This window comes from Artemia franciscana, chromosome 5, assembly GCF_032884065.1.
Source record: "Artemia franciscana chromosome 5, ASM3288406v1, whole genome shotgun sequence".
NCBI classification, from domain to species: Eukaryota; Metazoa; Arthropoda; class Branchiopoda; order Anostraca; family Artemiidae; genus Artemia; species Artemia franciscana.
The window spans coordinates 24088483-24112091 of NC_088867.1; the positions used below are offsets into that span (position 1 = coordinate 24088483).

At 35.3% G+C, this 23609-nt stretch overlaps 2 protein-coding genes across 3 annotated transcripts in view; one reads left to right on the forward strand and one right to left on the reverse strand.

The window, feature by feature from the left end:
• LOC136027139 (14 kDa phosphohistidine phosphatase-like) overlaps nucleotides 1-23609 on the reverse strand; it is a 146179-nt gene that overhangs the window by 22985 nt on the left and 99585 nt on the right. The gene's annotated exons all lie outside the window — the stretch shown is intronic.
• Nucleotides 7037-23609, forward strand: part of LOC136027138 (phosrestin-2-like) — a 107027-nt gene continuing 90454 nt past the window's right edge. For both annotated transcript variants that reach the window (XM_065704104.1, XM_065704105.1), the window contains exon 1: nucleotides 7037-7392. In XM_065704104.1, coding sequence (XP_065560176.1) covers nucleotides 7211-7392 — 182 coding nt within the window. In that variant the 5' untranslated portion in view covers nucleotides 7037-7210. The remainder of the gene's footprint in view (nucleotides 7393-23609) is intronic.

The window sequence follows — 23609 nt, forward strand, 5'->3', positions numbered from 1 at the left end:
AAATAAATTACATACACAACATGCTACTATGTTTGTCTTTTGGGTCCTTGAAAGCCGTTTTATCTCCAAATAACGATCCTCCACAACCGACTTAGAAAACTAAGGTTTTGTTACGCAAATAAAGAGCAAAATTGAAGCTCAAAACAAGCAAAAATTGTTCTATTATTCAATATATATCCAGAAATTAGCTCAAACATACCGACTCAAGATATTTTCTTGGTCTGTAGAATTCTAAAAGCTGGGACTTTATTGAAAACACAAAGCTGACCCCTCAATAAACAAGACGTTCACTTAGGAGAAGAAAATTTATAATACTGCGGGAAATAGAAGACTAATTTATAAGCCTCTTAGTAGTCTTAAACAGGCCAAGGCATCAATGACTTTTAATATACAATTACAAGTCTCTAGAAAACTTAACAAAGAGCATTCTTTAGTTAAGTGCTGATTTTTAAAATTTACAGATACTGTAAAATTTCGCGAGGCAGATTATTTGAGCTAGTTTTCTAGATGTATCTTGCGTAATCGATCAATCAACTTTAAGTTTCAAGTTTGGTTTTAAGCTTCAACTCTGCTTTTCATTTCTGTAAAAAATTATTTTTTATAATTAATTTTTGCTCGTTTTTATTTTATTAAATATACATAAAATTTTAGTACAAGATTTATACAAGAGATTTTAATTAACGAAATAAATGAAACTATTAAAGAAACTAGAGAAATTGATTAATTAAAAGAACAAAAAATAAATAAAAAAAAAGTTTTCCCTAGGCGACGAAGCTAAAGAAATCAACATTTTTTTTTTTTTTTTTTTTTTTTTTTTTTTTTTTTTTTTTTTTTTTTTTAATCGGGCATTAAATATTGCCTTCACTTCTAGCCTTTCTTAAACTTTTTCATAAAGATATGTGCAGCTTTGCCACATAAACATAGAGCTAACATTACAGTTATGCCCTTGTTGGGCTTCCCAGCCTTCCACTCTAGAAATGGTAACAAAAGGTGACATACAGCTCTTCACGACTGAGTTACTGAGACAATTTTTTAGAGACAGTAGTTTTTACATGACCCATAAAACATCTTTCTGCGATCTTGCGGTAATCTGCTAATCCTGTTAGAGAAAAAAATAAGGCAGTTTATGCTAACTTAACTATATACCTAACTAATAGTTTACTGTTAGCTACATAAACATGCCGTTCTTTACTTACAGTTCATTACCGTGAACTGTTTAATACTTTATCTAAAGCCAGCAAAAACACCTACTTAGTCGCCCGTTTTCGAATTCCACCTCATGCTTTCATGCTTCGTGGTTCTAAAACTTCCGAATTGACGGTAGAAGGTAACATTCCCCAGCCCTTTGAACCCCTCTTGGAAAAAAATATTTTGTGGCAGAAAATGGCAGAAAACACTACTTTGCTGTGGTGTGACCTTTATTGCTAGTTAAAACAGGCATTAGATGTTGCTATTTTTTTCAAATGAATCCTCTCCCAAAAAATCCACCAAAACTTGTTCAGCATGATCAAATCTGGAGGAAGAGACACATCAGTTCTACCCATGCAAGAAAGGGATTTTCCATCTTGTTCAAGATTCAAGGCCATAATTCTCCTGTCTGAGGTTTTGGACAACGGTGATTCCAGTTGTGCACTTTTCAATTCAATAGGTCGCCATTTTTTAAGGGATTTCAAGCTTTTTGAAACTTCCATAAACTTGTTGTCCCAACAAACTATTAACATTAATCGACACGATAAGTGCCGTTGCTGAATCAACTTCAAATGGGAATTTTTATCATTTGATGCTTTTTTTCAAAAAGCCTTTTTAAACTTTTTGATATCGTGGTTGCTCTTTACTAGATTGCTGCTATCTCTGTATCCATAAAGATGGACCCTAAGGGAAACCCTTGGGGCTACTTAGGAATGTTCCTCATGGCCCTTATGGAGGCTATAATGGAATTACTTCGATGGATTTAATTTTAACCACTCCAAGATATTTAAGATGTGACTAGCCTAAATTGAAAAACATTAAGTAAATTTTTCATAAATAGTGCAGGATTTACCCCGAAATTGACTTGTAAGGATTCCTGGGCTTGCTGGCTATAAAATCTGACACTGATTAATATACAGCGAAAAAAAAATATGTCAGGTAAATGTTTCAGCATGTTGGACGTCTGTGTCACGGAAAGATTTTCAATCCGTATAACAAGAGATTTAAAACTGGGACCCTTGGTGTCAATGCGCCTTCACCCTTGCCCAATATTACATATACAATAATATTTTATCACTTTCAAGTAATAATCATTCAGACAATATTTAGGTTTATCAAAAATTAAAGCATTTTAATGACTAAGATCATAAAGATAGGTGGCTATAATTCACAAACATTTATGGGGGAGAAGGGAAAATGTATTTATCAAAATATAGGGGGATGGGGATTTTTTTAAATGTTTTTTCAATAATATTAACAAAAGGGCACTTTTCAACGGAAAAACTTCCCAAAAAGTGTTTTCCAAAACCTAGGTGAAGAGAGATGTAAAAGGTCCAAGGAGAACATGCCACTCAGTCGTCCCCCAAATCAACGCCATTGATAAAGAGCCCAAAGGGCACGGGTTTAATCCCTATCGTAGCCCATCATTTGGTCTGTGACGGGGGTAGTGGTTTGACTCCGTAAGCTAAACCAGAGTCGACCCACCTCTACATGGGTACATGGAGAAAACTGTGGAAGAAAAGCAGGAGGGGTGTGCGAAAGCACAGGATGACTTGCCCCCAACCCCCATGACACTTCCTGATTGAAGGGACACGAAACGGAGATCAGCACTGCCGGTTTTGGCCTTAAGGGTCTAGTACCGTCATATATACTTACTTACAATGTCAACGTCCTGGGTCCAAACATACTAAGTACATTTTTGACCCGGGGCGTCCAACTTTCACCAAAATTTGTAACTAAGGGATTCTGGCACCTTCATCCTGCCTTAGTTGAGGGATATTATCTAGGATATATCATCTTGTATCTATAGAAATAAATAGCTAAGTCCCAATAGACAAATAAATCAATTTTAGGATTTCGGTTCTTTTGTTTCAATCACCTGTTTTTCTTCCCTTCTTTCCTGCCCCTTCATGTTTTATTTATTTCACAACTGAAAATGCACCAATCACGAAATTCAGGAAAGACCGTATCCAGGAAAGACAGTATCCAGGATTTTGTTCGGAACTCTAGTAGCCCTCCTCTGAATACAGGCCTGAATTCGATAAATTACAACTTCACATTATGGTGGTCCCTACTTCACTTTTTTTTACTATTACTACTAGTAACATCTAATTGAATGTATAATCACCTGAGACCCTGCTACGCACACTCTTTCGCCACCCTAGACTATCTAATGATTTACTTTTTGCTCCAGGTATACATGACTCCGCACCTTTACTCAAGGATGTGTCAGTGTATCTTTTTTCAGTTAGCCCAAAGAAAATTGCCAAAAAAAGAAAAACTTCTTTTGGCAATATATTATCTTTCATTCGTAAAACGTAACCTTACCATTTTAAGCTTTCTTTTGTTATAAAACTAGAGTGAGATAAAACCAAATAATACGTGTAACGCATTGCTCGATACATAATATTCAAAAAAAGATCCTAAGACTATCCTTTATTGAATATTCGTTAATTTAGTTGGACTTTTAAAAAATTTGAAAAAGCTCCTTTTTAGAATGCTACCTTACGTAAATAGCAACGAAGTGACGACACTGCCTTTCCGTTATAAACATCAATAGCAAGAAGAAATATAGGGAATTCTTTTTGCAAGACAGTGGAAATCTATATTTGAATGAATAAGCAAAACATAAATATATAAAAAAAAGAGAATTTTTATTTTATTTATAATGGTTGATCGTTATTGTAAGTCTCTTTTCTTTTATATATTTATGTTTTGCTGAGGACGGCCCTTGGACATAGGGTCAAAAATATTCATTCAAATATTAAATTCCTTTGTCTTGTGGAAAGAATTCCCTATTATTCTTTTTGTTGCTGATAGTATCTTTCGGTAACTTAAGACAATGTATATTCGAAGCCGGAATCTTTTAAGAAACAATTAGTTCAAAGTGTACAAATGGCAAGAAAGTTAAACTTGGAGTCATGCTCGGAACGTCCTTTTTACAAAGAGCGACACAGACTCTTCTAAGAGATAAATAGTTACTAAGACAAGTAATGTTAATCAAGGATAGTCCCCGAAGCTGCAGTGAAAACCGGCGGCGCACTGCCACAGAAAAGGCTTCAGCACACCGACTCCACCGCTGAAACGGTCGGCGGCGGTGCCCCTTCGGAAATTTGAAGCACCGAATTATTTTCTGAGACTGTTGAGAAGCATATATAATGCAACATCTAATATTTGATGTTACATGCGAAAATTTTGGATTATGTCGAAATATTTTTGTATCAACTCATCAACTATGGACTTTAGATTATCCTACGCTTGTTTCTGCCCTCTTCGCTACAATGTAATATTTTCTAATTAAAATGATTTTCAACAAGCCATGATATTCCTCGAATACCTTATTTATAAATGCTTTACCATATCCAAAAAAGGCAGCTATTCTACAAAAACTTAAGAACAAGGTTTTTACATATGTACATGCTTTTTTTACATATGTAAATGGAAGCATGTACAAAGTGAAAGAACTAAACTTATATGAAAAAACTATTTGTCTTCTCAACAACCTTCTCGAAAAAAATCAAATTTAAAATATAAATGAATTTCTTAAAACATTTTGTGATTTAGATTAGGTTCTTGACGCTGATGTTCGGTTGCCCTTTGTGCATTTTGCTGATCCTCTGCCTCTTATGTTACCAAAATATGAACAATACAGGTCCTTAAAACGGAATATGCTCACAAGTTGGGATGCAACTTATAGTAAGATGCTACGTATTATTCAACACAAAGGCCCTCTGGTTTTGTTTAAAATCGGGAAACCTGACCTATCTCTGGATGATGAGAAATCTAAACCAATACGTGACCTCTGCTCTCTACTTTCAAATTTTTCTACTACAGTTGAGGCCATTGAGGAAGAATTCTTTCCCACCCTAAATATTGCTCTGCTCTTTTTGGGCCTCCTAAAAGGTCACCTTGAGGAGCAACCTAGTGACAGTAGCTGTATATTGCTTCTGAAAGAAAAGAGAGAAACAAGTTTGACTTTCGCTTCCCATCTCATGGTGTCAGCAGCACTTTTGGACTTCGAAACATTCAAAATAAATGAAATTGATGACCATCTGAGCCTTCTTTATGGTTCACTGACTGGAAGGGAATTCTCATTCCAAATGGTTAAGATTCTAGTGCTAAAAACTGACATAATATACTTTACACGTCACATCTCATGTGCATCACATGTCAAGTGAACAGAATTTGTCCAATCAACACTCCAGGCTCCTCCAGTTCAAATTGTAGGGAACATTTTAGTGCAGTGGAAATTTTTGTAAAAGAGGAGATGGCCCTCGAAAAGCTTGAAGAGGAGGCTGTAATCTCTGGTGCTTTCAGTGGATCAGCTACCCCAATCAGTTGTGTGAATATGGCTAATGGATTTTCTCAGAATTGCAGAAACTATAAATCTCCTCATGATTATACATAAAAAAGGAGACTGCGAATGTGTGAGAGCAATAATGCAGAACAGGATGAAAATGATGATACGATTTGGCGTCAAGTCGATTTATGTCTGACTTTGGCAGCCCATGCTAGGATATGATCCTGTCCTAGTTGTTGCAATCAATCAAGCCATTGCCTTCTGAAAATATATTCTATTCAGCTGTCATGGATTGCAGCTTTGACAAGAAAAGTTATAGGTGCCACAGCAGAAAGGGTTCTCATTGGTGCAGGACTAATTATCACTGCTATGCGTTCTATGTTGGCCCCACACCGTGTAAACAAGCTTATTTTTATACATAACTGCAAGCTCGTCAAAGATTTGAAGTGAAGTGCTAGAGTTTATTTCTAGCCAAGTGTTTTGAATTTTTAATTCTGGCTCCTTAAGCTGCATGAGAATTGACAAAATAGGGAGTTTAGAACTTAATTCAAATTAAATTCTGAAATTCAAAGCGAGAATGAAAAAGTTAATAATGTATTAATAATATATTCAAGAATGATTTTCTTTATAAGATGTTGCCTCTTTTTATATAAAAGCTTTTCTTTACAAAATGTTGCTTCTTTTGCTTTTTCCATCTGAGGACGAACTCTTCTTAAAAAACGACATGCTAACTTTCTGAAAATTGGTTATGTAAAAAGAGAAAAAGTCAAATATTAAATCCTATAGGCTAAAGTATAACTTTGATCATTTGATATGATTGTCCACCATTCACAAATTTTAGAGCTTGATTTGAATTAAATTTTAAATTACCGTTTTGTCGGATTCATTCAATTATAAGGCAGTTTAAGGTTCCGCTGTCCATCATTTGGATTAAAAGAATGTCTTCGAGAAGTAAAAATTGATATGTCGTCCTTATTTTGTCTGAAGTTCGGTCAAGGTAATGAAGCTAAAAAGAAATTGTGGACCGAATACTGATAAAAGAACTGATGCCGATTAAGTTTCTAAAACTTTTTAAAAATAGCAAAAAAAAACTCTAAAATAGAACAAACGCCAATCAGTTGACCAGCGCTGCCAAAAAATTTCTACTACGCCGGCATTACGCCACCGCCAATTTTTATTTTGACGCGGCTTCGAAGTCTAATCCAGGACCATAAATGGAAATTGACCTTCATCTCCTAAAATCACACTGTATTTTTAAGGACCCCCCTAAAAAAAACAACTAATACGTCCATGCCTGGGTAGAATAATAAGATGACAATCACAAAATCTAATAAAATACAAAAGCGTTCTAGAGGCCTAAGTTTGTGGAAGGTTTAAGCAAAAGTAAACGATCATTCTTATGTGAACTTTCTTGGTCACTAAGTGTTGTTCTTCCTTTCCCATGAAACGATTTTTTTTGCAATGAAGCAAGTAGAAAAAATCTGGTTGATAGCCACGAGGATTTGTATAGCGCATGTGCCAGTTTTTGAATAAAACATCTAGGCATGACACTAAAAAAGAAACAGTTTCTTTTGCTTTTGCCGTTGCAATAGCCTCTTAAGAGAAGTCCTTGCCTTTCATGCTTAAGAAAATGAGGATGCTACTATGTGAGCAAGTAAAGGAGTTTCCCAACATACTATGAACACATGCACATCAGTGTAAAAGTAAGCAGCTTTATAAAGTATGGAGAAATTAAAGAAAAAGAGGTTTCAACAAGTTGTCCAAACGGTTGCAAATATAATGAGCGTTACAAAGACTTTTAAAAGTTACCCACATTTTATGGAGGGAAGACTGCAAAAGGATAATGTGCTAGAGGCATCTACCAGTGATATGTACGATGCTTTACCGCACCTTAATGGCAAAAGGTAGGTGTATCTTTCTTTTTTATATTGTTTAGAGAAAGTGTGCTTATACTTCTGTTAAAATTTTCTGTTTCTGTTTCTGTTCTTTCTTTTTTCTTTTCCTTTTCTTTTCTTTTTATTTTTTCTTCTTTTTCGTATTGTTTTATTTGTATGTGTATTGGGGTTGTAAGCCCAAACAAGCTTTGCTTCGGGCCATTTGCTTGTTTTGTTTTGTTATTTATATTAATAAACCCATCTTTCTCTCTCAAAAAAAAAAATATATAATTTGAATATAAAAATACTGAATACAAGGGAAACGTTTCTGTCGGTTTCCAGTTTCTTTTTTTTTTACTGGCTTAAGCGATGGCGTCAATTGATATGAGGGAGGTCACGGGCATGTGCACACCGTATATTTTTGTCCCATTCTCCCGAATTTAAAAAAAAAACCTTTTAGGGGACCTATTTTCGTGAAACTTCACCACTGGGGTTAAGACACAAGCTGTTATCTATACAAAATATGAAATGAGCAAAGGAAGGAACAACCCTAATCCCAACACAGCGAGTCCAATGGCAAAATGAAAATTTTTCTGTCTACTAACTGCATAGTTTTCGAGAAACAATCTACAGGAGTAAAAACGATTTCACTGGTTTTTCACAGCCAAAACCTAGTATGGATATACTAGAATTGCAAAATGTAGCATCAACGTCCAACAATAAAAACGAACAGTTTCTTAATAGTCTTTCAGCGACTATAATATTGATAGCTTTTAGTAGGCAATTATAATACTCCAAAACTCAAGCATGCTTAGTTTTCAGTAAAGCAGTAGTTTTTAGAATTTCATGGATATTGGAGAATATCACGAGTCCAATTTATTTGAGCTAGTTTTGTAAATATATCTTGCGTAATCGACACAGCATTAATGTTTGTTGGTTTGAAATTTCAACTTCGCTTAATTCCGTAAGAAAAACATGTTTGTTAAAATTTACTTTTCCATGTTGTTTTTATTAGATAAACTTAAGAAAACATATTTTTTTAACTTGGGGTATGAAACTAAATAAGTCAATTTTGCCACACAAACTAAGAATCTAAGAGGCATGTCATTATCACTACCTCTAAGAATTTGCACATAAAAGATCAATTATTTTCACAAAAATGGAAATAAATGAATGTCATTTTATCCATTAGGTAGTTACATTCCAAGGTATTTTTTTTTAGTTTTCACTTACTACGGAATGGGGGAAAGAGGGAGTAAGAAATAGGGGGATTGAGAACCTCCGGTTCAGGATGCTCCACCTTGGGGATTGCAATAGTACCCTCGCTATGCTTCTCAGCCTTTCCAAACGAGAAACGACACCAAAAAGTGGCATATGGTATTTTGTCCTGGTTTATGAGAAAATTAATGTTTTGTGACACAAAATGGCAAAAAATGCCATTTGGCTGTGGTTTTTCAAGGCGGGAGGGGATCAAAGCCTCCCTTTTAGGTTTTTAGACCATAAGTTGCTATTTCAGAGTTTCCAGTCTTTGGGATTTGATGCTTGATGGCACAAAATGGCATAAACTCTCACTTAGCTCTGGGACGATCCATTTGTTACTTGGAACAGCCATTATCTAGTGACAGTTTATTAAAAACCTTAATAATCGCTGCAACATTCCTGGCATTATCAGCTGACGATTTAGAAGTAAAAACGTAGCTCTGTATAGCATTCACAACATACTTCAGAGCCATTTTTCGAGATTGAGGGGGGGGGGCAACCTTCTTACAGGGTTTTAAACGATGTTTAGTCAATTGGCTCTAGTGCAATTTGCATTCTCCGGCAATTTCGTCCTATTTAGGGAGAACGTAGCAGAAAATTCTACTTTACTGTGATTGGTCAAGATAGAGAGAAGGGAGAGAGGGGAGACAAACCTTGTTTAGGATTTTAGATCTTGAAAAATCGATTAGGCATCTTAGATTTTCCACTCTGGGAATTGATTTTTGGTGGCGAAAATGGCTAAAAATACCACTTTGCTGTATAACGATCTCTTTGACAATTAAATGGGGCACTAAAAAAGTCGATTTCCTTTAAAATGAAACCTCCACCAACATTCTGCGACAACTAGTTAGATGAAACTGGAAATTAACGACATTTTTTTAGCACAGGTACTTTTTACAGAAATACCGACTAATTGTAATCTTATATAGATGCAAATATTTAAATTGTTAATTGAATGTATTGTTATTTTGGTACTTTTTTAAAATTAAAATATTTACAATTTATTTAACAAATAAACGTTTTAACATTTATTCCTAATGTATCAACACTTCATAAGCAGTTATCTACAAAATTAATGTTAAAAAAAGTATTTTCTTACGGAAGTAAAGAGCAAAGTTGAAACTTTAAACGAACAAAAAATATTGCTTCGCAGATTACACAAGAAATACTTACAAATTAGTTTAAACAAACTGACTCCTGATATTTGAGATTTTTAAGGCTAGATCATGAATAAATCTTATCTTTGGAATCCTACACATATTGGAAAATCACGACTCAGTTTATTTAAGCCAGTTTTTAAAATATATATCTTGTGGAATCAGCAAAGCAATAATTTTTATTCGTTTTTAGTTTCAATTTCATTTTTCACTCCGTAATAAAAACCATGTATTTTTTAATTAAAATTGATCCTTTTGTAGATATTTTTTGGAGACCACACTGATTAAGCATTACAAGATGAGAAAAATGTATATTTAAATCTTTTCCAAACTTCATTTTATTGGAAATTGAATTAAAAAAAAGTTTTTTAGACTGAAAGTACGGAGAAATATTAAAACTTAAAACGAACAGAAATTATTCCGTACTTGAAGGGGGCTGTCGCTTTCTCAATCTTCATTTTTTACGTTAAAGTCTTCAAAAATACTTCATATTTAAATTAGGACGAAATTCAAACTGTAGTGTAAAGAGCGAACAATGAGGGAGGGACAGTCCCCTCGTATACTGAATAATCTTTGTTCGTTTTAAATTATATTATTGCTCCTTATTTTTAGCTGAAAAATTGTTCTATTTTATTTGATTTTTGACCATTTTTCAAAAATCATGCCAAGAGAACACCCCGCATAAAATTTATTCTAAGAAATCCCTCCCAGAAAATTCCCTCCCCGCAGATCCCCCCAAGAGAATTCCCTTAAACTATTTCCCAATTACAAATATTACGTGTAAACAATGGGCAAATTGCAGAACTTAAAGCCATTTCTTCGGGGGCTGTGGGGGTCACGTCATCTGCAGAGGCATAGTTATTGAGCCTTTCAACTATGGTGAGCCAAATGGTTATATCAAAATTTTGATCGAATATCTTTGTGGAAAAAAAGGCCGCGGGAGGGGGTTTAGTTGCCTTCCACTCTTTTTAGTCCCTTAAAAATGGTACTAGAGTTTTTAACTGTTGTTCGAAACAGTGCTCTCCCGATCTTCTAGGATAATTGGTTCAGTACGATAACCCTTGAAAAACAGAAAAAAATAGCCACGCATTTGTGATCTTTCTTCTGGCTAAGAACACAGAATTCAAATTTTTTGTAGAAACCTCTATGAAAACTCATACAGATCGCTTGACTTTGGTGGATGTTTCCCCCACTTTTTCGATACTCAGGTAAATTCTGAAAACTACACCATTGAAATCGCCATTTTCAAAAATCCAGTACAGGATACTTACAGCTCCCCACCTTGATTAACAAGGAAAATAACTTTTTTTGCAGGAATAAGCACTGACTTTTTCTTTGTCGCTAGCGGGGCACTGGAACATCAAAAAGATCCGTTCAAATGCTCATTAGAAAGCTAAATTTTATATCTAATCGCTATATAGAAACTGAATTTTATAACACCTTTGTAAAGGGCCATATGGCACGCTAAAAGTGTAATTTGGGTGCCATTTCTGAAATGGAAAGGCCGGGCTGGGCACTGGAACATCATAGAGACAGTTTTTCTACCAGGTAATAAATTCGTGATATGGAAGAACAAATGGTATAAAGAAGACTATCTATAAGAAGCTTTAGTCTAGTTAGTGATTACGACTCACCCTTTTGGTTTTAGTGATAGAAGTTTTAGTCTTGGCTAGAACATGTTCTTTGAAGCGTTGATGCACTGTTTTGGTAAAACTCATGTTAATTTCATCAGTTTCTTTGCCAAAGACGGAAAAATCTTTTTATTAGGCTTATTGTCAATATTTTTAAAAGCTAAGAAATTATCTAAAAAAAAAGTTGTTCTGATGAAAGTAGAGAGCAAAGTTGAGAGTTAATACGAAGGAAAATTACTCACATCAAGGAAATTTATGCAACATTTTTTTGAAAATCAAACAAACTGACTCGCAACATTTCCCAATACTCGCAGAATTCTGAAAAACTAGCCGTTTACTGAAACTAAGCTTTTTTTAGTCTTCTGGAGAGTTAAAATAGTGTCGTAAAAGTTATGGATTTCATAGCCAGTAAAAGATTTAAGGGCTTTCACGTTTCTATTTCTTTTTTGTTTGCGTCGGTTTTGTATTTTCAGTAGAACGCTAGTTTTTCAGAATTCTACAAATTTAAAGAAATAACGTTAGCCAGTTTGTTTGAAATAGTGTTCCAAAAATATTTTGCATATACCGCGAAGAAGTAGTTTTTGTTCGATTTTAGATTCAACTTCGCTGTTTACTTTCATCTGAAAAACTTTTTTTTAATTAAATAAATATAAATTTTACTAAATATAATCTCAAATATATGTTTTTTTTCAAATGCGGTTTTATTTGCAGTTTTACCACATAACTAAAGAGTCAGAAAGATATGTTGTCAATTGTATCTTTTAGATTTTGCAAATAAAAAAAAATCGATTCATTTCATGAAAATTAAAAATTGAGGGTTTTTAGAATATGACGAACCAATTGGCTATATTAGAATTTGCATTCCCAGGAATCCAACCCTCTTAGAGCAAAATTTATGTTTTATTGGGCAAAATGGCAGAAAATGGCACTTTCTTTAGCACGATCTTTTTTGTTACTTAATCTGCTTTTGATTGATCAAAACACTTGGTAGTCACTGCAGCCTTCATGTCATTATTAGCAGAGATTTTATGAGACAGAATCGAACGCGACATTCATGATATGCTGTAAGGTTTGATCCACATACTCTAGAGCGGGTATACAAGACGAGGGACCGAAAACCCCCCTATTTAGTATTTTAGACCGTGAAAAATCAATTGCCTAACTTATAATTTACATTTCTTAGTTTCTTCGGATAAAAGTTGATTTTTAATGGCACAGAATGGCCGAAAGTGTCACTTTGCTGTGGTGCATATCAAATTTGGGCAGGCGACAAACTCTTGTTTGGAGTAATCTTTGTTCATTTTATGCTTGTTTTGAAAATTCAATTCAAGTTTTACCCGTTTTTTTATATAGTTTTACGAGTTATTTACACGTTTATATTAGTTTAATTAATTTCATTTATATTAGTTTAATTAAGATTGTTTATTTAATTTCTGTTCATTCTGGGTTTCATTCATTCTTTAATTGTAATTTATGGTTATTTTTAGTTTGAATTATTAAAGGAATTTATTTCTGCTGATTTTAAGATTAATATGACCTTAACTGTTCTTTGAAAAACTCCCTTTTCGTTAAGTTTTTTTTCGTTTATTATTAAAAAAGGGTATTAGATATTGGGACTAATAGAAATATAAGTTGACGTTCCTGAAGCAGCTTCTAACGACAATTTTTTCTCATTATAATTTTTTTCCTCAAAATACTTTTTTAGACATTTGGTTGCTATAGGCTGCTTTTTACTAGGTTGCACCTGTTGCTGAAACCATGAAGATCTTAATCGTGTTATTGTCAAAGATTTTTCCATTGTTTAAAAATGTGCTTGAGGATATTTCTTTAACAAAAGTGGTTTTACCATTTAGTCGCAAATGCAGCACTTAGATCTTCTCCACTAGTCAAAGTGGCCTTAGGCTTTCACATCTTTGAATTTTCTTTATTGTGGGTAAAATATGAAAATCCTATGAACCTGAATCCCATCTCTAAACGCCGAATCAAGATTATGGATATAGTCCATGGGGGTGGTGAAGAGCTATTATTGGATTCGGATAAAAAGACTACATATTAATGAGGAAAAGCAACAATAACAAGAAAAAAAAGAAAGAAAAAAGCTAGAATTCAAATATACATTCAAATAGTTTTCGATATGTCCTCAGGATGTTTACTTTTTTTATGAATCCTTAGCCAATAAATAAATCGAAGAAAGAGAAGGGGATTCGTTTCAATGCTAAGGATACTATTTCTCTCTCGTGTTAAGGAAGGAAGCTTTCTGAAAATGAAAAGAAAAAGAAAGGAAAAAAATAATTAATAAAAAATGGTTTATTGTATAAGTACAAAGGCGTATAGGGACGGGATGCTGCTCAACCCGTAACACTGGCTTGGTGTTCTCAACGAGTGCTTGTATTTTTCATTTAATTTGACCCTCTTCTTGGGTTTTTCATATCTCCTTCTCCCAAAATTGTCTCCTACGTATGCGTCTGCCATTTTCACACTGGTAGATAGATATTCAGATGACAAATCAACCAGATAGTAAGCCTTGTTTTTCGCTTATCAAACTGCAAGAGATATTTTCAGACCAAAGAGAACTAATTGTTTAGTAATCAGGCGTTTACTACCATCATCAAACTTCTTCCCCTCTGATTGGGGATATGAGTTTGGTGAATGTATCATCAAAGTTCATCAAGGTATTTTGCAACTGGTGGAACGGTTAGACCTAATCATTTACAAAAGTGATTGGTATTAATGATGCTATTCAGGCGGTCCCTATTTAGTAGGGTCTTTGGCGCTATTTCATCCATGTCAGAGAACGCAGTGCTAGGTGAAAATAAAAGAAGAAAAGAATGGTTAACTCTAAGAAGTGACATTTTATCCATCCTCTAGCCAGCGCTAGTCAATCCGAAGCCTATTCGAAGAGGAAAGGGTATGCTAAGGCCCACAACAATAAACACCCGAAAAATTTTTTTAACGTTCTAAATTTTCTAGTCATTAAAATATTATACTTATTATTGTCGTCATTAATTTTAAAAAGTTAATGGACACTATCTATTCACTTCTTTCTTTTAAAGAGCTTTCGTAAGGGTATTCCTAAAAGTAAAGAAAATATTTGGCACAACTAAATAAAAACGCTTGCAAACGGTTATAAACTTAGCACTTTACTTGCAGTCACAGGCTCGTAGTCTATTTTCCAATGAAGTCACCGTAGCTGTCACGGCATACACTGTAATGTGGAATCAATCTTTCAATTGTAATGCTATCTTCTCCTACCGCTAAAAGATTTGATCCAGAACCTCGCTTTTTTATCGAGGCTTTCACCACTGGGCCAAATCTTTAACATCTAAATATTCCCTTAAGTCCTGTCTTGATTTTTGTGCTAGCTTGTCTTAATTAACGACTATGTACAATAAGGACACTCTACTTTTGGGCAAAAGGTAAATAAGCCTGATAGCGCTAATAACGCTAACTACGAAGGTTCTTTCTTTTTCAACCTCTAACTAGCTATAAAGGAAAGACAAGTAAATGTAAAAACTGAAATTATTTTATTACAAAGAGCAATATACAATCAAGGATATTTCTTTGCATAATCCTCTTAACGGCTGATACATTTGTCATATCTGTGCAAAAGTTTTGTAATATATTCCTCATAAAACAAAGTTTTTCTAATAGAAGTAAACAGCGAAGTTGAAACTTCAAGCGAACAAAAATTATTGATTCGCTGATTAGGCAAAATATATCTACAAAACTAGCTCAAATCAGCTGTTTTGTGATATTTTCAAAAATCTACATAACCATAAAAACTAGAGCTTTGCTAAAACCACGTAATCGGCCCTAAAAACAGGATATTCTCTTAAGAATAGAAAATGCCGTAAATAGCCTGCAGAAAATAGAAGACTAATTCATAGGGCTCTCAATAGTCTGTTTATTAAGCGAGTTTTGAATATGTAGCTTGCGTAATCTGCGAAACACTGATTTTTGTTTGCTTTAAGTTTCAACTTCGCTCTTTACTTCTGCAAGAAAAACTCCGTTTTTTAGTTAGTTTTTCACGTTTTTATTATGTTTAAACATTCATAATCAAGTTTACAAAAATATTTTTGTTTCATTTAGGCGATGACACTAAAGAAGTCAATATAATCTTTGATAAAACAGGACGCTACGTATAAGTATTACTTTCTATCCCCTCTAAACTTTTCAACAAGATATCAGTGGTGGTTCAGGCCTCTCTTGCGCCCGGGGCAAAATCTTGATTAGCGCTCCCTGCGTGAAAAAAAATTCTGGCAAAGTTTTAACGAAATTTTCGTTTATTAGCGAAATTTCCCATTTATTTAAATCTGACTTTTCCTACTTTAGCCTCTGTAAACTCATTAATCATCTCGTCCTCATTGACTGCTTTTAACTCTTCGAGGGTATGCTAATTAACACTAAATCCTTCAGTCGCTCCTGGTCCATATTCGGTTTAAGGTACGTTAATATTTATTTAAGTCTACTAAACGAATGCTTATTACTGACCACCGACACTGCAATTTCTAATAATATTTGAAAGGCAAATATTATGTTTTCAAAGTCCCCTTCATCTCTGTATTGCACAATTAATTCTAACACATCTAAAGGTTTCATTAAGGAAATGCGTTGGCGTTGAATTAATTTTTCTATATTTTGAACTTCTTGGAACAACTGAATTCAAAATCATCTTAATATTTTTCACCATGTTTGAGGCAATTCGCTTAAATACCATCAAAATTCGTGCTATCTTAAAATACTTATTTAGTATTTTCAATTGAGACCAAAGTGACTTAAATCCCGTGCGAATAAGATCAGAAGAGGACACCCTCTAATCTAAATCTTCCAGTCGGGTTTGTTTGTTAATTGTGTTTTTTTTTTTTTCATCGTTTCTTTTTCTTTTTCTTTGTGTATTCAGTTTTTTCTTCCGTCTTTCATTTGTTTTATTAATTTTTGTGTTTTTTCCTGCTTTGCTATGTTGAAAGTCAGTTTTATTTTCCTTTGTGATGATGTGATGTTGTGATTTGTGCTGTGATGTGTTTTTTCCTTCTTTACTATGTTGAAAGTCAGTTTTATTTTCCTTTGTGATGTTGAATGATTTCAATCTTTAGCAAGATTTATGAATAGTCCTTTTCGTATTGAGGACCATATGGAGGCCTGGATTGGACGCAATGATTTGCCTGTTGAAAATTTTAACCCTCTCCGCGAGAGTTCGTATATTGGACCATCTGAAATAGGAGAGGGCAATTTGTTTTGCCTTTATTCTTGGAATTACCATCTAACTACTGGATGTTTTGATTTGCTCTAGTTGATTGAAGAATCTTATTCTAATTTGATGTTGTAGCTATTTGTGAAAAATTTTTAAATTCCGACATATCTCTCTCGGCTTATTTTTTCCAGCTTGTGATCAAGGAGGCACACTCGTGCCTCTATAAAGAGGCGACACACGACAATGTTAAGCGATCTTCGGTTCCAGTTGTCGCAGACGGATGGGGAGGGATGCATTTCGTAGCCCGAGCTCCAACTAAGAAACCTGCAAAATTTCATCCCCCTCCAACTTTTTCTTCATGGGGAAAATCTGGCCGAAAGTTTCGACCTGTCAACCCAAGCCCCCCTTTAACGTTGTCTGATCGGGCTGAAATTCACAAGTTAAGGTCCCCTAGGGCCCAGGAGCTTATCCGCGAAATTTCAGCTTGATCCGATAACTCCTTCCCTGTTTTCCAGAAACCACGCATAGCCACTTAAAATTCATTTACTTTTTTTTCCTAGACGCCTACAGGTCACATCCGACATCGGATCTGGGTGTACGAAGACTCATTCGATGCGGAATTCTCCGAGTAAGTGCCCATGAAAGTTTCGTAGGAAAATCTTAACCCCCCGAAAGTTTCGACCCTCCAGCTCCATTCCAGATGTCCGAAATAAGTGTGATATAAATGTGCTTTAAGTATATATTTTATAGCCTTTAAGTGCTCATTGCCAATTTTTAGGCGAATTTTCAAATGTTTTGAAGAAGTTTAAGTTTTTCTCGATTTAATGAAACGTGGATATTTACTTATTTTATATAAATAGTTGCTAAATAAGATAAATAATATATAATTTACTATAATTACCTAAAGATGTTTCCTATATGAGAAGGCATTTTTAGAATAAATTCTTTATTATAGGCTTTTGGACGTAGCGATCAAAATAAAAGTGTATACTTTTGTTAACACCTGGACTGCTTATCATTTGAGAGATAACAGAATATTAGCTTCTTATGAGCAAAAGAAACATTTCGGTCATTCTATCTATTTTTTTTCTATTTTATACAATGATTTAAAAGTGGGGGGGTTGGGGGGCGGCAGCCACCCAACTTCCTCTCCTAATTCCTCTACGAGGAGTACAGGAATTATTAAATTACATCCACCATGGATTGTAGAAAAACGTACAGAAATAATATGAAAAAAACTTCGTTTTCTTAAAGAGTTAAAGAGGCTGCGTCCCAAAGTCGAACCTTAAAACGTACAGGAATTAGAAGAGGCAGTTGGGAACCATTGCGGACAGGAGAACCATTGCGCCGAAACTAGTAATTAGTAACAATGAAGTCCCCCCACAAAAAAAAAAACTGTACAAAAGAGTCTTTAAAAGCTGGGGGTTTGGGGGGCGGCAGCCCCCCAACTGCCTCTTCTAATTCCTGTACGTTTTAAGGTTCGACTTTGGGACGCAGCCTCTTTAACTCTTTAAGAAAACGAAGTTTTTTTCATATTATTTTGAAGTAAGGAACCGAACATCTATGAACCGTGGTGGATTGGGATTTTTAATAAAGTGAAATTTAAAGTATCTAAATAGAGATTATTTGGGGGGTTGGATTGGAGGCAAGATAAAAAGTTTTTCTCTTGAAATTGAAAAAAAAAAGATTTTGGTTAGTATGGTGTATAAGCCGCCCAGTGCTTGCCTGGATGAGTTTATTGATGGTTTTGAAGGGTTACTTTGATGTATTTATTCTACAGGTTTGGATTTTAAATGTATGGGTGATTTTAACTATAACCTTTTAAATCTTACAGCTGATAATATGAAAAAAACTTCGTTTTCTTAAAGAGTTAAAGAGGCTGCGTCCCAAAGTCGAACCTTAAAACGTACAGGAATTAGAAAAGGCAGTTGGGGGGCTGCCGCCCCCCAAACCCCCCGCTTTTAAAGACTCTTTTGGACAGGTTTTTTTTGTGGGGGGACTTCATTGTTACTAATTAATTACTAGTTTCGGCGCAATGGTTCTCCTGTCCTCTTGTGTTTAACATTTTTCGAAGTTATTCCATTATTCATTCATTTCAATTATTTTTTAATTAAAAGAGGGCCTTTCCGAAGCCAAGAGCGGGGGGTTAGCAAAAAAACAAAAAACCTGTACAAAAGAGTCTTTAAAAGCGGGGGGTTTGGGGGGCGGCAGCCCCCCAACTGCCTTTTCTAATTCCTGTACGTTTTAAGGTTCGACTTTGGGACGCAGCCTCTTTAACTCTTTAAGAAAACGAAGTTTTTTTCACATTATTTCTGTACGTTTTTCTACAATCCATGGTGGATGTAATTTAATAATTCCTGTACTCCTCGTGGAGGAATTAGGAGAGGAAGTTGGGTGAGGAAGCTGCCGCCCTGCGTTCAGTTTGGAAAACATTTCCAATCAAGGAGAATTTCCAATTACATAATTTAATTTCTGGAATGGAGCTGGATTTTTATGATGCTTGCAGTCATTCTCGCCGTGCCGAGCTGATTATTTTGATGTACTTGAATGTTGATATTCGTAACTTTTAAGAATTTCAAAAATTAACATGGGACTATTAGACTATTAGGACTATAAGAAGACTATTAGGAGAGGCAAACCCCCCGCTTTTAAAGACTCTTTTGTACAGGTTTAATTTTTTTTCATATTAATTCTGTACGTTTTTCTACAATCCATGGTGGATGTAATTTAATAATTCCTGTACTCCTCGTACAGGAATTAGGAGAGGAACCCCCCCCCCGCTTTTAAATCATTGTATAAAATAGAAAAAAAAATAGATAGAATGACCGAAATGTTTCTTTTGCTCATAAGAAGCTAATATTCTGTTATCTCTCAAATGATAAGCTGTCCAGGTGTTATCAAAATTTTTTTGATGTGAAAAAAAACCGCCCGTAAGGGACTTGAACCCTTGACCCGAGGATTAAAAGTCTCAGGCTCTACCAACTGAGCTAATAACTTGCATGTGTGTAAATATAACTTCTCAATAGCTTTTAAAAATTTCAAATTAACATGGGCTCTTATGGAGAGAAATCCGTTAATTAAATAGCTAATGGGTGGTTTCTGGAAAACAGGGAAGGAGTTATCGGATCAAGCTGAAATTTCGCGGATAAGCTCCTGGGCCGTAGGGGACCTTAACTTGTGAATTTCAGCCCGATCGGACAACGTTAAAAGGGGTGGGGGGGGGGGGGTTGGAGGGTCGAAACTTTCGGGGGGTTAAGATTTTCCTACGAAACTTTCATGGGCACTTACTCGGAGAATTCCGCATCGAATGAGTCTTCGTACACCCAGATCCGATGTCGGATATGACCTGTAGGCGTCTAGGAAAAAAAGTAAATGAATTTTAAGTGGCTATGCGTGGTTTCTGGAAAACAGGGAAGGAGTTATCGGATCAAGCTGAAATTTCGCGGATAAGCTCCTGGGCCCTAGGGGACCTTAACTTGTGAATTTCAGCCCGATCGGACAACGTTAAAGGGGGGTTTGGGTTGACAGGTCGAAACTTTCGGCCAGATTTTCCCCATGAAGAAAAAGTTGGAGGGGGATGAAATTTTGCAGGTTTCTTAGTTGGAGCTCGGGCTACAAAATGCATCCCTCCCCATCCGTCTGCGACCACTGGAACCGAAGATCGCTTAACATTGTCGTGTGTCGCCTCTTTATAGAGGCACGAGTGTGCCTCCTTGATAATTTTGATTTTTTTTTTAATTATATGATTTCAAATTATCTTTATTAAGTCACTCTGCTACTCTGATTGATAATGTTTTCGTTGGTTCTGCTTATTTGAATCATAGTTGCGCAGATGTGGTTGTGCACTCCGGTTCAGACCCATCTTCCAGTCGCGACTCAGTTTGCTTGTCTTTAAAAGTTTATACTAGGTCAAAAAAAGAAGGGTGCGTGCGCTTAAAAAAGAAAACCTGAATAAACTTGCCGAAGAACTGGGCTATCGCTGCTGGGACACTGTTTTGGAAATAACTGATCCCTTGCTTACAAAAAATTCATGTATATTTTACAGCCAATTTATGACAAAACATGTCCCTTCCGAGCTATCAGACAGAAGAAAGATGAACCACGAAAGTCATGGATGAGTGACCAATTCATAGGTGGGAGAAATAAAAGAAATCTGCTATACGAACAAGCTCTAAATATTCAGGATCCGACTGATTTCGAGGAGTTTAATAAGGCAAGAAACAGAGTAAACTTTCTGCAACGCCAGGCTGAAAAGAGGTAGTTCAGTGAGCACAAGGGTGATACTAAGGCAACGTGGCAAGCTATTAATGAATTCATGGGAAGGAAAAATTGCATCCATTCTTCTTGTATTAATCCTGTAAGTGACAAAGTTGTTGTCGCCAATCATCTTTCATTCAAAATTTTTTTTTTATTCAAAAATAGTTTTTTATTCGGTCATTTTTATTCAAAAATAGGATCTTCAGTTCATAAGGTTGCTAGAAATGACTCAAAAATTTTTCTTTCAGATGAATGTGTGGATGATCGATGGGAAAGATTGGAGTTTCGGTATGAAAAATGTGTAAGTGACGAGGTTATAAAAGTTATTAAGAATATTATTTCAAATTCTATTGGGATTGATGTTGTAAATCTAAGGACATTTAAAGCCACAATGATGTATCTACTTCCTTCCTTGCTTCACATTATTGACGTATCCCTGACAACAGGCACCTTCCCAGATGCGTTGAAACAAGCTAAAGTAATACCTCTATTCAACAGAGGTTTGAAGTCAGATGTGGGTAACTGGAGGCCAATCTCAATATTGCCTTTGTTCTCCGCGACACTTGAGAAAGTGGTTTATCAACGTCTTTATGGTTTTATGGACGCAGTTTGGTTTTCGGAGAGCCCACTCTACTAGTCATTCATCTCGTTGATAACGCAAATACTTGTCTAGAAAGGGGTAGAATTCCCCTAACAGTATTCTTTGGTTTTAAAAAAGCTTTCGGCACATTTGATTTTAGAAGTGTATTGCGAAGGTTGGAATGTATTAGTATAAAAAGATGATGACCAAAATGGTTTGAAAATTATTTGAATGGTAGGTTTATTAATGTTAAGGTTGATGGTGTCACTTCTGCCCCGTTTCCTGTAGCTTGTGGGGTTCCACAAAGCTCGGTACTTGGTCCTCTGCTGTTTTTGGTATATCTTGATACGATGAGGTTTTATCTGCCAGGTTCTCGTCTCACCTCGTTTGCTGATGACACTGCATTAACATTTTCTAGTCAGAGTTTATATAGTTTGATGTTGAAGGCTAATCACGTTCTAAAAAGTTTTCATATTTTTAATAGTTTAAGCTTACTCTCTGTTAATATTGCAAAAACTAGTTTTGCTGTATGTTCAAGATCAGGTGAGCCCCGGGATATTAATTGAAATTTTTTGTTTGCGAAGGAGCCAGGAAAGAAACGAGAGCACGAAACGTGATGCCTTGGTTTCTACCTAGATTACTATCTTTCATGGCAACGGCATAGTGATGTCGTTGCAACGGAAGTCGCACAAGGAGTAGGAGCAATTGGATATTTTAAGAAATTTTTACCACCACAAATTTTATTAATTTTATATAATTTTTTAGTAACCCATATATTTCATATGGATGTGTGTTGTGGTGAAGCAGCTTTTATTCAAATTTTAAACGAGTACAAACTCTTCAAAACAGAGCAATACGACTTATTAGTGGATACTTGGAAAAAGTCAATGACACTGAGGCATGTTATAATAAATTGCTTAATGTCGGGCAACTTCATGACTACCAAGTAGGAATATTATCGTATCAGTGTTGCAATTGTATCAGTCTTGAGGTATTTCATGGTTTTTATAGATAAAATAAATCAATTCATAGTTATAGTACGCGCAATGCTGATAATCTAGTCACTGAATACATAAATGAAACTAGAGCAAGTTTTTTCTATCAGATATATAGGTCCTAAGGTTTGGAATTCTCTTCCATAGAGCTTTCGAGTGGTGGAGCACCTTGGTTTATTTAAGAGAAAAATGAAAAACTTTCTTTTAGGACTTGGTTCATAGATGATTTTGTTTTGTTTTTTCCTCTTCTTTTTTTATGATTAGAGATAGGACATAAATTGGTTGTTTATTTATTATTATTTATTTCCTTTTTTGTTTCTTTTGTTAATTTGTTAAGAGTTTTGTTTGTTGTATATGTGGTCGCCCAGTATCAAATGCTTTTATGTCTTTCTTTGGGTAGCCACATGGAGCCATATCTCCCAAAAGATGCTAGACGCACGCACATTCTTAACAGAGGAACTCTGCACAACATTGACCATTGTGTAAACTCTGCTACAGTGTCTTCTTGGATGTACATGCGGACGAGGATGAACCTGATTACGACCATCTCCCGATTTCCTTAAGAGTCTCCATTTCTTTTTCACAATCCAGGTTGCTCGTAACTGTCAGTTAGCTTGATAAGAAGTGGTGTTATAAAAGTTAATGGAGGAAAATTGTCCTTCCATTACACATTTTTACCCTTGCTGCTCTCCTCCCAAATAATCAAATCCCGTTCAATCCCGTTTCAGCCATGTTTTAACCTCTGTCCTTTTAAAGGTTCAAGCTAGCCAGTGGCTCTGAGGTCTATTTTTGTGCCCTGGACCTGTCTAAGGCTTTTTACAGTCTTTTTCACGCTCAAGTTATGTTTTCCCTTGTCAGTTCTGGAGTCAACGTTTCTGTCGTTCGGGTTCTTCAGTTTGGTATAGTAATTCCCATATTCGGTTAATGTTTCACTCTAATTTTTATGGGAATATTCCAATCCGTTCGGGAGCACGTCAAGGTGGTGTTCTTTCACCGTATCTTTCAGTATTTGTATCCACAGTGTGCTATCCAAAATTGTGCCCTCTCCTATTTTTTTGATTTGATAAGTGTCTTTTATACTGCATATGCAGATGATATACTTCTTTTAAGCCGTTCTAGATCTAGCCTCTCGAATTCCGTGTCATCTATTTCAAAACATTTCCAAAGTGTTGGTGT